At 48.4% G+C, this 17,368-nt stretch overlaps 1 protein-coding gene across 1 annotated transcript in view; it reads left to right on the forward strand.

The window, feature by feature from the left end:
• LOC311102467 (N-lysine methyltransferase SMYD2-A-like) overlaps positions 1–17,368 on the forward strand; it is a gene marked incomplete at its 3' end in the record, with an annotated part of 50,665 nt that overhangs the window by 26,768 nt on the left and 6,529 nt on the right. Inside the window, exons 5-7 of the mRNA XM_084143824.1 lie at positions 5,025–5,149; positions 10,435–10,502; positions 10,631–10,733. Coding sequence (XP_083999950.1) covers positions 5,025–5,149; positions 10,435–10,502; positions 10,631–10,733 — 296 coding nt within the window. The remainder of the gene's footprint in view (positions 1–5,024; positions 5,150–10,434; positions 10,503–10,630; positions 10,734–17,368) is intronic.

The following is a 17,368-nucleotide window of genomic DNA, read 5'->3' on the forward strand; positions in this document are numbered from 1 at the left end:
TAGCTATAACTGCTTTATGATGCTGCTGTAGCTATTACTGATTTATAATTATGCTGCTGTAGCTATAACTGCTTTATGATGCTGCTGTAGCTATAACTGCTTTATAATGCTGCTGTAGCTATAACTGCTTTATAATGCTGCTGTAGCTATAACTGATTTATGATGCTGCTGTAGCTATTACTGATTTATAATTATGCTGCTGTAGCTATAACTGCTTTATGATGCTGCTGTAGCTATAACTGCTTTATAATGCTGCTGTAGCTATAACTGCTTTATAATGCTGCTGTAGCTATAACTGCTTTATAATGCTGCTGTAGCTATAACCTATTTATGTTGATACTGCTGTAGCTATAACTGCTCTATGATGCTGCTGTAGCTATAACTGATTTATGTTGATGCTGCTGTAGCTATAACCGATTTTATAATGCTGCTGTAGCTATAACTGATGTATGTTGATGCTGCTGTAGCTATAACTGCTTTATTTGATGCTGCTGTAGCTATAACTGCTTTATGATGCTGCTGTAGCTATAACTGCTTTATGATGCTGCTGTAGCTATAACTGCTTTATAATGCTGCTGTAGCTATAACTGCTTTATAATGCTGCTGTAGCTATAACTGCTTTATTTGATGCTGCTGTATCTATAACTGCTTTATGATGCTGCTGTAGCTATAACTGATTTATGTTGATGCTGCTGTAGCTATAACTGATTTATGTTGATGCTGCTGTAGCTATAACTGATTTATGTTGATGCTGCTGTAGCTATAACTGCTTTATGATGCTGCTGTAGCTATAACTGATTTATAATGCTGCTGTAGCTATAACTGATTTATGATGCTGCTGTAGCTATAACTGCTTTATAATGATGCTGCTGTAGCTATAACTGCTTTATGATGCTGCTGTAGCTATAACTGCTTCATAATGCTGCTGTAGCTATAACTGCTTTATAATGCTGCTGTAGCTATAACTGCTTTATAATGCTGCTGTAGCTATAACTGCTTTATAATGCTGCTGTAGCTATAACCGATTTATGTTGATGCTGCTGTAGCTATAACTGCTTTATAATGCTGCTGTAGCTATAACTGCTCTATGATGCTGCTGTAGCTATAACTGATTTATGTTGATGCTGCTGTAGCTATAACCGATTTATAATGCTGCTGTAGCTATAACTGATTTATGTTGATGCTGCTGTAGCTATAACTGCTTTATTTGATGCTGCTGTAGCTATAACTGCTTTATGATGCTGCTGTAGCTATAACTGCTTTATGATGCTGCTGTAGCTATAACTGCTTTATGATGCTGCTGTAGCTATAACTGCTTTATAATGCTGCTGTAGCTATAACTGCTTTATAATGCTGCTGTAGCTATAACTGCTTTATTTGATGCTGCTGTATCTATAACTGCTTTATGATGCTGCTGTAGCTATAACTGCTTTATTTGATGCTGCTGTAGCGTCTAGAAGTGTTCTAAATGCTCTATAGATGCAGTAAAGAGGTAAATGGAACTCGACCAAAACAATGGCCATGGAAACGCGTGGGGGAAAGATCCTGAGTCTCCTCGTTGCCCCCAGCAAAATCACCCTACATTTACACTATTGTTTATGTATTTCACACTATGTTGATGTAGAAATCTGGAGTATAATGCTTGTGTGGATGTCAACCCCAACACATGTTCATGTCATCGTTACCAATCAACTGCATTACAGTTAAAAATACATTTGACTTCCACCACCGATTTCTGTATGCTAGCTATGCTAACCAGCTTATACGAACGGGAGTTAGCATTTAGCAGTCACTTCTTCTAAACCTGAAAAGGAACAGCTTCTACATGTTATGCAGCGAAAACAGCTAAATATATCCAAATCGGACTTAACTGACGGATTTGACGAATATCCACTTTGTTAGATCAGATTTGTTTAATTTGTGCCATTTTGTGAACGTCTGCGTTCCATTGACTCCTTTACCGCATCTGTGATGATGCTGTAGCTTCTAGAATTGTTCTAACTGCTCTATGATGATGCTGTAGCTTCTAGAAGTGTTCTAACTGCTCTATGATGATGCTGTAGCTTCTAGAAGTGTTCTAACTGCTCTATGATGATGCTGTAGCTTCTAGAAGTGTTCTAACTGTTCTATGATGATGATGTAGCTTCTAGAAGTGTTCTAACTGCTCTATGATGATGCAGTAGGTTAAATAAGTGTTCTAACTGCTATATGATGATGCTGTAGCTTCTAGAAGTGTTCTAACTGCTCTATGATGATGCTGTAGCTTCTAGAAGTGTTCTAACTGCTCTATGATGATGCTGTAGCTTCTAGAAGTGTGAACTGCTCTATGATGATGATGTAGGTTAAATACGTGTTCTAACTGCTCTATGATGATGCTGTAGCTTCTAGAAGTGTTCCAACTGCTCTATGATGACGCTGTAGCTTCTAGAAGTGTGAACTGCTCTATGATGATGATGTAGGTTAAATACGTGTTCTAACTGCTCTATGATGATGCTGTAGCTTCTAGAAGTGTTCTAACTGCTCTATGATGATGCTGTAGCTTCTAGAAGTGTTCTAACTGCTCTATGATGACGCTGTAGCTTCTAGAAGTGTGAACTGCTCTATGATGATGATGTAGGTTAAATACGTGTTCTAACTGCTCTATGATTATGCTGTAGCTTCTAGAAGTGTTCTAACTGCTCTATGATGATGCTGTAGCTTCTAGAAGTGTTCTAACTGCTCTATGATGATGCTGTAGCTTCTAGAAGTGTTCTAACTGCTCTATGATTATGCTGTAGCTTCTAGAAGTGTTCTAACTGCTCTATGATGATGCTGTAGCTTCTAGAAGTGTTCTAACTGCTCTATGATGATGCTGTAGCTTCTAGAAGTGTTCTAACTGCTCTATGATGATGCTGTAGCTTCTAGAAGTGTTCTAACTGCTCTATGATGATGCTGTAGCTTCTAGAAGTGTTCTAAATGCTTTCTAAAGACTAATATACAGAGTGAATGAGAGGTGGAGGGGGAGCCACCGGGCTGTCACATGGTGTGACCTACAGTAGGACTAGAGCTAGTCACATGGTGTGACCTACAGTAGGACTAGAGCTAGTCACATGGTGTGACCTACAGTAGGACTAGAGCTAGTCACATGGTGTGACCTACAGTAGGACTAGAGCTAGTCACATGGTGTGACCTACAGTAGGACTAGAGCTAGTCACATGGTGTGACCTACAGTAGGACTAGAGCTAGTCACATGGTGTGACCTACAGTAGGACTAGAGCTAGTCACATGGTGTGACCTACAGTAGGACTAGAGCTAGTCACATGGTGTGACCTACAGTAGGACTAGAGCTAGTCACATGGTGTGACCTACAGTAGGACTAGAGCTAGTCACATGGTGTGACCTACAGTAGGACTAGAGCTAGTCACATGGTGTGACCTACAGTAGGACTAGAGCTAGTCACATGGTGTGACCTACAGTAGGACTAGAGCTAGTCACATGGTGTGACCTACAGTAGGACTAGAGCTAGTCACATGGTGTGACCTACAGTAGGACTAGAGCTAGTCACATGGTGTGACCTACAGTAGGACTAGAGCTAGTCACATGGTGTGACCTACAGTAGGACTAGAGCTAGTCACATGGTGTGACCTACAGTAGGACTAGAGCTAGTCACATGGTGTGACCTACAGTAGGACTAGAGCTAGTCACATGGTGTGACCTACAGTAGGACTAGAGCTAGTCACATGGTGTGACCTACAGTAGGACTAGAGCTAGTCACATGGTGTGACCTACAGTAGGACTAGAGCTAGTCACATGGTGTGACCTACAGTAGGACTAGAGCTAGTCACATGGTGTGACCTACAGTAGGACTATTAATAGATGATCTATAGTACAGGCTCACTGCCACCTGAGGAAGGAGAGGACACCCAACACACCCAACACACCCAACACACACACGGTACTGAGAGAAAGGAGTATGGACAGAGTCTGTGTGGGACTGGACCCAATCCAACATGGAGGCCTCTCCTTTCCTCTAGTCTAGCTGTACATAGAGGTGTATCAGGGGGTTTCTGCTCAGACTACAGGCTGCTGGCATATATCATGACCCCTCACATTGGTCACATACCTCAGAAACACATTGGCTAGCAGGTGCACCCCTCCAGCCCCCCTTCCTTCCAAGAACGTATCCCCCACTGACTGATGGCAGCACGTGGCTAAAAGAACTGAACCACCAAACTGGTAGTGCTTTAGGCTGGTGCAGCAGACTTCTAGGTTCTCACAGGTCTGTCCTAGGCTGGCTGTCTGTCTGTCTGTCTGTCCTAGGCTGTCTGTCTGTCTGCCTGTCTGTCCTAGCCTGTCCTGTCTGGCAACAGCTCTGGTGTACATTCCTGCAGTCAGCATGCCAATTGCACGCTCCTTCAAAACTTGAGACATCTGTGGCCATTGTGTTGTGTGACAACACTGCACATTTTAGAGTGGCCTTTTATTGTCCCCAGAACAAGGTGCACCTGTGTAATGATCATGCTGTTAAATCAGCTTCTTGATATGCCACACCTGTCAGGTGGATGGATTATCTTGGTAAAGGAGAAATTATCACTAACAGGGATGTAAACAAATTTGTGCACAACATTTGAGAGAAATAAGCTTTTTCTGCGTATGGAACAATTTTGGGATATTTTATTTCAGCTCATGAAACATGGGACCAACACTTTATATGTAGAGGTTATATTTTGTTCAGTATAATAATGTGACCTGAAATGGGAAGATTAATGTTTGTCTTTGCCTCTCCTCCCCCTCCACCACCACCTCTCTCTCTTCTCTCTCTCTCTCTCTCTCCTCTCTTCTCTCTCTCCTCTCCTCTCTTCTCTCTCTCTCCTCTCTTCTCTCTCTCTCCTCTCTTCTCTCTCTCCTCCTCCTCTCTTCTCTCCCCTTCTCCTCTCTTCTCTCTCTCCTCTCTCCTCTCTCCTTCTCCTCTCTCCTCTCTTCTCTCTCTCTCTCTCCTCTCTCCTCTTCTCTCTCTCTCTCTCCTCTTCTCTTCTCTCTCACAGACCTGGATAAGTTGGACATTGAGAAGAATGAGATGAATCAGACAGACATAGCAGCACTGCATCATTTCTACTCTAGACACATAGACTTCCCTGATGACCAAACCCTCACTGTGCTCTTTGGACAGGTAAGGAGGATTAGGGGGTAGTTTTTATAGATCTGCATCATCACTACTACTGTAGTCACAGTCAAATCAAATTGTATTGGCCACATGCGCTGAATACAACAGGTGTAGACATTACAGTGAAATGCTTACTTACAGCCCTTAACCAACAATGCATTTATTTATTTTTTTATTAAAAAAAGTAAAATAAAACAACAACAAAAAAGTGTTGAGAAAAAAAAGAGCAGAAGTAAAATAAAATAACAGTAGGGAGGCTATACATACAGGTGCAGAGTCAATGTGCAGGGGCACCGGCTAGTTGAGGTAGTTGAAGTAATATGTACATGTGGGTAGAGTTAAAGTGACTATGCATAAATAATTAACAGAGTAGCAGCAGCGTAAAAGGATGGGGTGGGGGGGCAGTGCAAATAGTCCGGGTAGCCATGATTAGCTGTTCAGGAGTCTTATGGCTTGGGGGTAGAAGTTGTTAAGGAGCCTTTCGGACCTAGACTTGGCACTCCGGTACCGCTTGCCGTGCGTTAGCAGAGAGAACAGTCTATGACTAGGGTGGCTGGAGTCTTTGACATTTTTAAGGGCCTTCCTCTGACACTGCCTTGTGTAGAGGTCCTGGATGGCAGGAAGCTTGGCCCCAGTGATGTACTGGGCCGTACGCACTACCCTCTGTAGTGACTTGCGGTCGGAGGCCGAGCAGTTCCCATACCAGGCGGTGATGCAACCAGTCAGGATGCTCTCGATGGTGCAGCTGTAGAATTTTTTGAGGATCTGAGGAACCATGCCAAATCTTTTCAGTCTCCTGAGGGGGAATAGGCTTTGTTGTGCCCTCTTCACGACTGTCTTGGTGTGTTTTGACCATGATAGTTTGTTGGTGATGTGGACACCAAGGAACTTGAAGCTCTCAACCTGTTCCACTACAGCCCCGTCGATGAGAATGGGGGCGTGTTCAGTCCTTTTTTTTTACTGTAGCCACAATCATCTCCTTTGTCTTGGTCACGTTGAGGGAGAGGTTGTTATCCTGGCACCACATGGCCAGGTCTCGGACCTCCTCCCTATAGGCTGTCTCATCGTTGTCGGTGATCAGGCCTACCACTGTTGTGTTGTCGGCAAACTCAATGATGGTGATGGAATCGTGCCTGGCCATGCAGTCATGGGTGAACAGGGAGTACAGGAGGGGACTGAGCACGCACCTCTGAGGGGCCCCCGTGTTGAGGATCAGTGTGGCAGATGTGTTGTTACCTACCCTTACCACCTGGGGCGGCCCGTCAGGCAGTCCAGGATCCAGTTGCAGAGGGAGGTGTTTAGTCCCAGGATCCTTAGCTTAGTGATGAGCTTAATGCTGAGCTGTAGTCAATGAATAGCATTCTCACGTAGGTGTTCCTCTTGTCCAGGTGGGAAAGGGCAGTGTGGAGTGCTGGTGCTCTCATGCATGCTTCAGTGTTGCTTGCCTCGAAGTGAGCATAGAAGTGGTTTAGCTCGTCTGGAAGTCTTGTGTCACTGGGCAGCTCGCGGCTGTGCTTCCCTTTTGTAGTCTGTAATAGTTTTCAAGCCCTGCCACATCCGACGAGTGTCAGAGCCGGTGTAGTACGATTCAATCTTAGTCCTGTACGGACCTCTTTGCCTGTTTGATGGTTCTTCGGAGGGCATAGCGGGATTTCTTATAAGCGTCCGGGTTAAAGTCCCGCTCCTTGAAAGCGGCAGCTCTACCCTTTAGCTCAGTGCGGATGTTGCCTATAATCCATGGCTTCTGGTTGGGGTATGTACGTACGGTCACTGTGGGAACAACGTCATTGATGAATCCAGTGACTGATGTGGTGTACTCCTCAATGCTATCTGAAGAATCCTGGAACATGTTCCAGTCTGTGCTAGCAAAACAGTCCTGTAGCTTAGCATCTGCGTCATCTGACCACTTTTTTATTAACCGAGTCACTGGTGCTTCCTGCTTTAGTTTTTGCTTATAAGCAGGAATCAGGAGGATAGAGTTATGGTCAGATTTGCCAAATGGATGCCGAGGGAGAGCTTTGTATGCATCTCTGTGTGTGGAGGAAAGGTGGTCTAGAGTTATTTTTCCTCTGGTTGCACATTTAACATGCTGGTAGAAATTAGGTAGAACTGATTTAAGTTTCCCTGCATTAAAGTCCCCGGCCACTAGGAGCGCTGCCTCTGGATGAGCGTTTTCCTGTTCACTTATGGCCTTATACAGCTCATTCAGTACAATCTTAATGCCAGCATTGGTTTGTGGTGGTAAATAGATAGCTATGAAAAATATAGATGAAAACTCTCACAGGTAGCCTGACTGGTGCGACTCATGTGGTACACAGGTAGCCTGACTGGTGCGACTCACGTGGTACACAGGTAGCCTGGCTGGGGAGACTCACGTGGTACACAGGTAGCCTGACTGGGGAGACTCACGTGGTACAGAGGTAGCCTGACTGGGGAGACTCACGTGGTACAGAGGTAGCCTGACTGGGGAGACTCACGTGGTACAGAGGTAGCCTGACTGGGGAGACTCACGTGGTACAGAGGTAGCCTGACTGGGGAGACTCACGTGGTACAGAGGTAGCCTGGCTGGGGAGACTCACGTGGTATAGAGGTAGCCTGACTGGGGAGACTCACGTGGTACAGAGGTAGCCTGACTGGGGAGACTCACGTGGTACAGAGGTAGCCTGGCTGGGGAGACTCACGTGGTACAGAGGTAGCCTGGCTTGGGAGACTCAGGTGGTACACCGCTTGGAGAGCTGTGACACACTGATCTGGACAGGAGGCCGTTGTAAAAGCAGTATTCAAGCAGGAATGTGCTGATCTTTGATTGGTTCTCTCAAACTTGTTTTTCTTTCCTGTGGGTTGAGACCTCCCACTTTGGTTGGCTTTGAAACGGTTGTATTGGAGGTGGGCGGGGCTCAGAGGCTGTGTAGTTGTCCATGTGGTGTTTGAGTGAGAGACACAGAGGAGAACCAATCAGTAAAAAAGCACAGCCCCCTTCATTGTCGACGCATCGTGCTGACAACATCAAGGAGCCTTAAAGACTCTGAAGTCAGGAAGACTTTGAGTTTGTTGTTAGCCAGACTAACTCACAGGTGGCCACACCGTGCATTGTCAGCGCTTTGACATCGTAGTTGCTCTAGATTGGCTGTCCCTCTCTCTCTCCCCCCCTCTCCCTCTCTCTCCCCCCCCTGTCCCCCTCTCTCCCCCCCTCTCCCTCTCTCTCCCCCCCCTGTCCCTCTCTCTCCCCCCCCCGTCCCTCTCTCTCTCCCCCCCTCTCCCTCTCTCTCCCCCCCCCGTCCCTCTCTCCCCCCCCCCCGTCCCTCTCTCCCCCCCCCCGTCCCTCTCTCTCTCCCCCCCCGTCCCTCTCTCTCCCCCCCTGTCCCTCCCACTCCATCCTCTGTCCCTCTCTCTCCCCCCCTGTCCCTCTCTCCCCCCCTGTCCCTCTCTCTCCCCCCCCGTCCCTCTCTCTCCCCCCCGTCCCTCTCTCTCCCCCCCTGTCCCTCCCACTCCATCCTCTGTCCCTCTCTCTCCCCCCCTGTCCCTCTCTCCCCCCCTGTCCCTCTTCCCCCCCTTTCCCTCTCTCTCTCCCCCCCTGTCCCTCTCTCTCTCCCCCCCTGTCCCTCTCTCTCCCCCCCTGTCCCTCGCTCTCCCCCCCTGTCCCTCTCTCCCCCCCCCTGTCCCTCTCTTCCCCCCCTGTCTCTCTCTCTCCCCCCCTGTCCCTCTCTCTCCCCCCCTGTCCCTCTCTCTCCCCCCCTGTCCCTCTCTCTCCCCCCCTGTCCCTCTCTCTCCCCCCCTGTCCCTCTCTCTCCCCCCCTGTCCCTCTCTCTCCCCCCCTGTCCCTCGCTCTCCCCCCCTGTCCCTCTCTCTCCCCCCCTGTCCCTCTCTCTCCCCCCCTGTCCCTCTCTCTCTCCCCCCTGTCCCTCTCTCTCCCCCCTGTCCCTCTCTCTCCCCCCTGTCCCTCTCTCCCCCCCCTGTCCCTCTCTCTCTCCCCCCTGTCCCTCTCTCTCCCCCCCCGTCCCTCTCTCTCCCCCCCGTCCCTCTCTCTCCCCCCCCGTCCCTCTCTCTCCCCCCTGTCCCTCTCTCCCCCCCGTCCCTCTCTCTCCCCCCTGTCCCTCTCTCTCCCCCCTGTCCCTCTCTCTCCCCCCCTGTCCCTCTCTCCCCCCCCTGTCCCTCTCTCTCCCCCCCCTGTCCCTCTCTCTCCCCCCTGTCCCTCTCTCTCTCTCCCCTTTGTCCCTCTCTCTCTCCCCCCCGTCCCTCTCTCTCTCCCCCCCTGTCCCTCTCTCTCTCCCCCGTCCCTCTCTCTCCCCCGTCCCTCTCTCCCCCCCTGTCCCTCTCTCTCCCCCCCTGTCCCTACCACTCCATCCTCTGTCCCTTTCCCTCTCTCTCTCCCCCCCTGTCCCTCTCTCTCTCCCCCCCTGTCCCTCTCTCTCCATCCTCTGTCCCTCTCTCTCTCTCTCCATCCTCTGTCCCTCTCTCTCTCCCCCCTGTCCCTCTCTCTCTCTCTCTCTCCCCCCTCTGTCCCTTTCTCTCCATCCTCTGTCTTCCTTTCCCCTCCCCTCTTTCTCTCTTTCCTCCCCCGATCTCTCTATCTCTCTCCACCTGTCTTGTTGTTAACACAGACAGACATAAGCCTCCATAACACCAGACTTTTCCCCCACTCAGGACAGACCTGAGGGATCTAACCTATAGCGTTTAGTTTCATTACATTAGTCAGGACAGACCTGAGGGATCTAACCTATAGCGTTTAGTTTCATTACATTAGTCAGGACAGACCTGAGGGATCTAACCTATAGCGTTTAGTTTCATTACATTAGTCAGGACAGACCTGAGGGATCTAACCTATAGCGTTTAGTTTCATTACATTAGTCAGGACAGACCTGAGGGATCTAACCTATAGCGTTTAGTTTCATTACGTTAGTCAAGACAGACCACTAACATTCCTCGTCTGCTACAACAGGGAGTAGAGATATTTGTCATTACACCTCTGCTCTCTCTTTCTCTCTCCCTCTGCCGCCCTCTTGCTCTCTCTCACTCTTTCTCTCTGTGTGTCTCAGTCAGTGGTGGACTGGTATTTAGACTGACTGGGGTCTTGTGCAGGATGGTCGGCTCATGTTAATGTTACAGTATCTCTTCTTCTCACCCCTGTACCCCCCCCCCCCCCCCCCCCCCTCCTCCACTGCCCCTCTCACCCAACCCCCCCCTCTCCCACCTTTCTCTCTACCAATCCCCTGTACCTCCACATTTCCTCCTCCACTGCCCCTCTCACCCAACCCCCCCTCTCCCACCTTTCTCTCTACCGCCCCCTGTAGGTAAACTGTAATGGCTTCACCATAGAGGATGAGGAACTGTCTCACCTGGGCTCTGCTGTGTTCCCTGAGTAAGTCTACAATGTCATCACTGGACCCATTCACACCAATGCAATGGCAGTACAGAAACTGTACACAAAATCATTTAGGATGGAAGACACAAAACTCATTATCTTCATCTCTCTCTCTCCCTCCCCAGTGTAGCGTTGATGAACCATAGTTGTAGTCCTAACGTCATCGTCACCTATAAGGGGACAGTAGCAGAGGTACGAGCCGTGCAGGACATCCAGCCTGGAGACGAGGTGAGACCTGGCCTCAACACACACACTGACACACACACACACTGAATACACACACACACTATGTTCTTCTATCCTCATGGGGACCTCAAATTAATTTCCATTAAAAATCATATTTTCCTTAACCCTTAAACATAACCCCTAAGCTTAAAATAGCCTTTGTTCTCATGGGGATGTGGGAAAATTCTAAATCCTATTTTTGCAAACCCTAAACCTTACTCCTAAAGCTAACCACTAACCCCTTACCCTAATTCTAAACCTAACCCTAATTAATTGTAACCCTAAACCCTAACCCCTAAGTTTAAAATGGGGGACATGGGAAATGTCCCCACGAGGGAGAATTTTCCTTGTTTTACTTTTGGGGATTTTAGGATAGAAGAACCAAGACACATGCACACACACATCCTGATCCCCACCCCTTCCCAAGAAGCAGTCTGTTCCCGCCCCTTCCCAAGAAGCAGTCTGTTCCCGCCCCTTCCCAAGAAGCAGTCTGTTCCCGCCCCTTCCCAAGAAGCAGTCTGTCCCCGCCCCTTCCCAAGAAGCAGTCTGTTCCCGCCCCTACCCAAGAAGCAGTCTGTTCCCGCCCCTTCCCAAGAAGCAGTCTGTTCCCGCCCCTTCCCAAGAAGCAGTCTGTTCCCGCCCCTTCCCAAGAAGCAGTCTGTTCCCGCCCCTTCCCAAGAAGCAGTCTGTTCCCACCCCTTCCCAAGAAGCAGTCTGTTCCCGCCCCTTCCCAAGAAGCAGTCTGTTCCCGCCCCTTCCCAAGAAGCAGTCTGTTCCCGCCCCTTCCCAAGAAGCAGTCTGTTCCCGCCCCTTCCCAAGAAGCAGTCTGTTCCCGCCCCTTCCCAAGAAGCAGTCTGTTCCCGCCCCTTCCCAAGAAGCAGTCTGTTCCCGCCCCTTCCCAAGAAGCAGTCTGTTCCCGCCCCTTCCCAAGAAGCAGTCTGTTCCCGCCCCTTCCCAAGAAGCAGTCTGTTCCCGCCCCTTCCCAAGAAGCAGTCTGTCCCCGCCCCTTCCCAAGAAGCAGTCTGTCCCCGCCCCTTCCCAAGAAGCAGTCTGTCCCCGCCCCTTCCCAAGAAGCAGTCTGTCCCCGCCCCTTCCCAAGAAGCAGTCTGTCCCCGCCCCTTCCCAAGAAGCAGTCTGTCCCCGCCCCTTCCCAAGAAGCAGTCTGTCCCCGCCCCTTCCCAAGAAGCAGTCTGTCCCCGCCCCTTCCCAAGAAGCAGTCTGTCCCCGCCCCTTCCCAAGAAGCAGTCTGTCCCCGCCCCTTCCCAAGAAGCAGTCTGTTCCCGCCCCTTCCCAAGAAGCAGTCTGTCCCCGCCCCTTCCCAAGAAGCAGTCTGTCCCCGCCCCTTCCCAAGAAGCAGTCTGTCCCCGCCCCTTCCCAAGAAGCAGTCTGTCCCCGCCCCTTCCCAAGAAGCAGTCTGTCCCCGCCCCTTCCCAAGAAGCAGTCTGTCCCCGCCCCTTCCCAAGAAGCAGTCTGTCCCCGCCCCTTCCCAAGAAGCAGTCTGTCCCCGCCCCTTCCCAAGAAGCAGTCTGTCCCCGCCCCTTCCCAAGAAGCAGTCTGTCCCCGCCCCTTCCCAAGAAGCAGTCTGTTCCCGCCCCTTCCCAAGAAGCAGTCTGTTCCCACCCCTTCCCAAGAAGCAGTCTGTTCCCGCCCCTTCCCAAGAAGCAGTCTGTCCCCGCCCCTTCCCAAGAAGCAGTCTGTTCCCGCCCCTTCCCAAGAAGCAGTCTGTTCCCACCCCTTCCCAAGAAGCAGTCTGTTCCCGCCCCTTCCCAAGAAGCAGTCTGTTCCCACCCCTTCCCAAGAAGCAGTCTGTTCCCACCCCTTCCCAAGAAGCAGTCTGTTCCTGCCCCTTCCCAAGAAGCAGTCTGTTCCCGCCCCTTCCCAAGAAGCAGTCTGTTCCCGCCCCTTCCCAAGAAGCAGTCTGTTCCCGCCCCTTCCCAAGAAGCAGTCTGTTCCCGCCCCTACCCAAGAAGCAGTCTGTTCCCGCCCCTACCCAAGAAGCAGTCTGTTCCCGCCCCTTCCCAAGAAGCAGTCTGTTCCCGCCCCTTCCCAAGAAGCAGTCTGTTCCCGCCCCTTCCCAAGAAGCAGTCTGTTCCCGCCCCTTCCCAAGAAGCAGTCTGTTCCCGCCCCTTCCCAAGAAGCAGTCTGTTCCCGCCCCTACCCAAGAAGCAGTCTGTTCCCACCCCTACCCAAGAAGCAGTCTGTTCCCACCCCTTCCCAAGAAGCAGTCTGTTCCCGCCCCTTCCCAAGAAGCAGTCTGTTCCCGCCCCTTCCCAAGAAGCAGTCTGTTCCCGCCCCTTCCCAAGAAGCAGTCTGTTCCCGCCCCTTCCCAAGAAGCAGTCTGATCCCGCCCCTTCCCAAGAAGCAGTCTGTTCCCGCCCCTTCCCAAGAAGCAGTCTGTTCCCGCCCCTTCCCAAGAAGCAGTCTGATCCCGCCCCTTCCCAAGAAGCAGTCTGTTCCCGCCCCTTCCCAAGAAGCAGTCTGTTCCCGCCCCTACCCAAGAAGCAGTCTGTTCCCGCCCCTACCTGTGTTGGTCCTGACGTCATCAGAGTGCACAGCTGAACACTGTATACTAGAAACACTTGGTTTGTTATTTTAACTAAAACATAACCAACATAACCATTCTTAAACATAAATACCGAACTTGTTTTTGCATGGATTCTGCAACGCGGTTAGCTTTTTAACAGCTAGGACAGCTATTTCATGTCCCGGAATCCCGCTTAACTGTGAGGTTAAAGAATGCTTGAAAGAGCTGCTAAGCTGCTAACGTTAGCCATCAAGCTAACGAAGTTAGTCCCAGATGAGTTTTCCAATGGAGCCCTCTTTTGTCTGGAGAAGTAAATGAACGGTTCCAGCGCTGTAGGAGCTGCATCTACTACGCTTTGTTTCAGGACAAACTGGATCACTCAGAGTTCCAATGCTGCAATGGTTTGCTTGCGGAGGATTATAGGCTTGAGGTGGCTTCCTTGATCACGCAGGTCGCCAGCCTACGTAAGAAACTGGGGGGAGAGTGGAATGTTTACCTTTTCTACGCCGGTGGCTGGACGGCTGGTTGGATGCATATCCGTCTTGTTGTTATCCGACTGGCCGTTGTTGCCCGGAGTTCTTTCGCCAGGGGAGCCATCTCCTGCCTCTCCTCCCCCATCTGATAGCGGAGTCGAAGGAGCACAGCAAGAGGAGCACGGCAATTAACGATGGTCGCATGTCGTGAGCCGTGGAAGCCGAAGACAGCGGCCTCCCGCAAAGCAGTCTACACTCCCAACGAGAGTCCTGGAGCGGATACAAACAACGGAGCCTGATCTTCCTGCACCTTGGTCGCTGGGGGTACTCCTACTCTTTCCCCTACGATTTCGAAGTCGACGTCGGCAACCTTCTGTCCCTGCTCTGGATCGAGCGGGGCTTCTCCATCTTTCGGAGACCAGCACCATCCTGTGAAGCGTGGGAGTGGGTGGATTTCCTCGTCCTTCTCGCCAGCCGTGATTTTGGGCAGCTCCATGGTAAGAAATGTGACTGTTGCTGGTGCAAAAACAATGTCCTATCCCAGAGCTCGAGTAAATGACATTACTAAGCTCCTCCCGAATGTACTACACCAGGACATGGACATCGATTCTATCGTAGTGCATGTGGGTTTTAATTACATTATGAAGGGCAGCTCTGAACAGATGAAACTGGATTTCAAAGAGCTGATTGACTCTCTGCTAGTCACTAATAAAAGACCCATCATATCTGGCCCTGTGCCCTCTCTGAATCATGGCATTGAACACTTTAGCAGGATTCTTTCTCTTCACAACTGGCTACGTGATTATTGCAGCTCAATGGGTGTAACTTTTGTTGACAATTTCGATACCTTTTGGAAACAAAACACGTTTTATAAGGAGTATGGGATCCACCCAAATCATTTGGGTTCCTGGATCTTTTCACAGCATTATAAGGCTGCGTTGAGACAATGACTTATCAATGACCCAAGCCCAGTTAATCCCTACCATTGTGACGCTGAGTCATAATGCTTTAGCAAATTTACATTATACCAGGGGCAGTGGTAGACACAATGTAAGTAACCTAATTATGTCCCTCTAACTGCCCTGAATGCCCCCACTGATCCTACAGCTATTGTATGCAGCAATCATGTGCCTATGAACCAGATTTATGCTGTTAGCACTGAGGCGGTGTGCCCTAGTAGGAAGTCCACTGTGTGCAGCTCACCCTGCACTAACATAAATAACATGAACATATCTACTTCTGCTAAGCTTCCCAGTAAAGCAAAGAAAACAAGCAAGCATCTCAGAAAAGTTCTCAAAATAGCACACGTTAACATAGGAAACAAGGTTCATGAAATTAATAATGATGATTATTCAGATGACGTTCATATTCTGACTATCTCTGAAACTCACTTAAACAATACCTTTGATACAGTGGTAGCAATACAAGGTTGTAACATTTACAGAAAAGACAGAAATGCCAATGGTGAAGGTGTTGCTGTTTATATTCAGAACCACATTCCTGTAAAGCTTAGAGAGGATCTCATGTTAAATACTGTTGAAGTAATATGGCTACAGGTTCATCTGCCTCACCTAAAGCCCATTCTGGTGGGAAGCTGCTATAGACCACCAAGTGCTAACAGTCAGTATCTGGATAACGTGTGAAATTCTTGATAATGTATGTGATATCAACAGAGCGGTATATTTTCTGGGTGATTTTAAATATTGACTGGCTTTCATCAAGCTGCCCACTCAAGAAAAAGCTTCAAACTGTAACCAGTGCCTGCGACCTGGTTCAGGTTATCAGTCAACCTACCAGGGTAGTTACAAACAGCACAGGAATTAATTGTATTGATCACATCTTTACTAATGCAGCAGAAATGTGCTTGAAAGCAGTATCCAGATCCATCGGATGTAGTGATCACAATATAGTAGCCATAATAAGGAAAACCAAAGTTCCAAAGGCTGGGCCTAATATAGTGTATAAGAGGTCATACAATACGTTTTGTAGTGTTTCCTATGTTGTTGATTTAAATAATATTTGTTGGTCCATGGTGTGTAATGAGGAGCAAACAGACGTTGCACTTGACACATTTATGAAATTGCTTATTCCAGTTACTAATAACCATGCACCCATTTAAGAAAATGACTGTAAAAACGGTTAAATCCCTGTGGATTGATGAGGAATTGAAAAATGGTGTGGTTGAGAGGGATGAGGCAACAGGAATGGCAAATAGGTCTGGCTGCACAAACGATTGGCAAACATACTCAAATTGAGAAATCATGTGACTAAACTGAATAAAAAGAAGAAGGTCATAACTACATTATGAAACAAAGATAAATGACATAAATAATGATAGTAAAAAGCTTTGGAGCCCCTTCAATGACATTTTGGGAAAAAGGCAAACTCCGCTCCATCATTCATTGAATCAGATGGCTCATTCATCACAAAACCGACTGATATTGCCAACTACTTTTTAATGATTTTTTCATTGCCAAGATTAGCAAATTTAGGAATGACATGCCAGCAACAAACGCTGACACTACACATCCAAGTACATCTGACCAAATTATGAAAGACAAGAATTGTAATTTTGAATTCCGTACAGTGAGTATGGAAGGTGAAAAGATTGTCCATCAACAATGACAAGCCACCGGGGTTTGACAACTTGGATGGAAAATGACTGAGGATAATAGCAGACGATATTGCCACTCCTATTTGCCATATCTTCAATTTAAGCCTACTAGAAAGTGTGTGCCCTCAGGCCTGGAGGGAAGCAAAAGTCATTCCGGTACCGAAGAATAGTAAAGCCTCCTTTACTGACTCAAATAGCCGACCAATCAGCCTGTTACCAACCCTTAGTAAACTTTTGGAAAAAACTGTCTTTGACCAGATACAATGCTATTTTACAGTAAACAAATAGACAACAGACTTTCAGCTTATAGGGAAGGACATTCAACAAGCACAGCACTTACACAAATGGCTGAAAAAAATTGATGATAAAAAGACTGGGGGCTGTTTTGTTAGACTTCAGTGCGGCTTTTGACATTATCGATCATAGTCTGCTGCCGGAAAAACGTATGTGTTATGGCTTTACACCCCCTGCTATATTGTGGATAAAGAGTTACCTGTCTAACAGAACACAGAGGGTGTTCTTTAATGGAAGCCTATCCTACATAATCCAGGTAGAATTAGGAATTCCCCGGGGCAGCTGTCTAGGCCCCTTACTTTTTTCAATCTTTACTAACGACATGCCACTGGCTTTGAGTAAAGCCAGTGTGTCTATGTATGCGGACGACTCAACACTATACACGTCAGCTACTACAGCGACTGAAATGACTGCAACACTTAACAAAGAGCTGCAGTTAGTTTCAGAATGGGTGGCAAGGAATAAATTAGTCCTAAATATTTCAAAAACTTAAAGCATTGTATTTGGGAGAAATCATTCACTAAACCCTAAACCTCAACTAAATCTTGTAATAAATAATGTGGAAATTGAGCAAATTGAGGAGACTAAACTGCTTAGAGTAACCTCGGCTTGTAAACTGTCATGGTCAAAACATATTGATACAACAGTAGCTAAGATGGGGAGAAGTCTGTCCATAATAAAGTGCTGCTCTACCTTCTTAACAGCACTATCAACAAGGCAGGTCCTACAGGCT

Source organism: Coregonus lavaretus (assembly GCF_964263955.1).
Source record: "Coregonus lavaretus genome assembly, chromosome: 27".
Taxonomy (NCBI): domain Eukaryota; kingdom Metazoa; phylum Chordata; class Actinopteri; order Salmoniformes; family Salmonidae; genus Coregonus; species Coregonus lavaretus.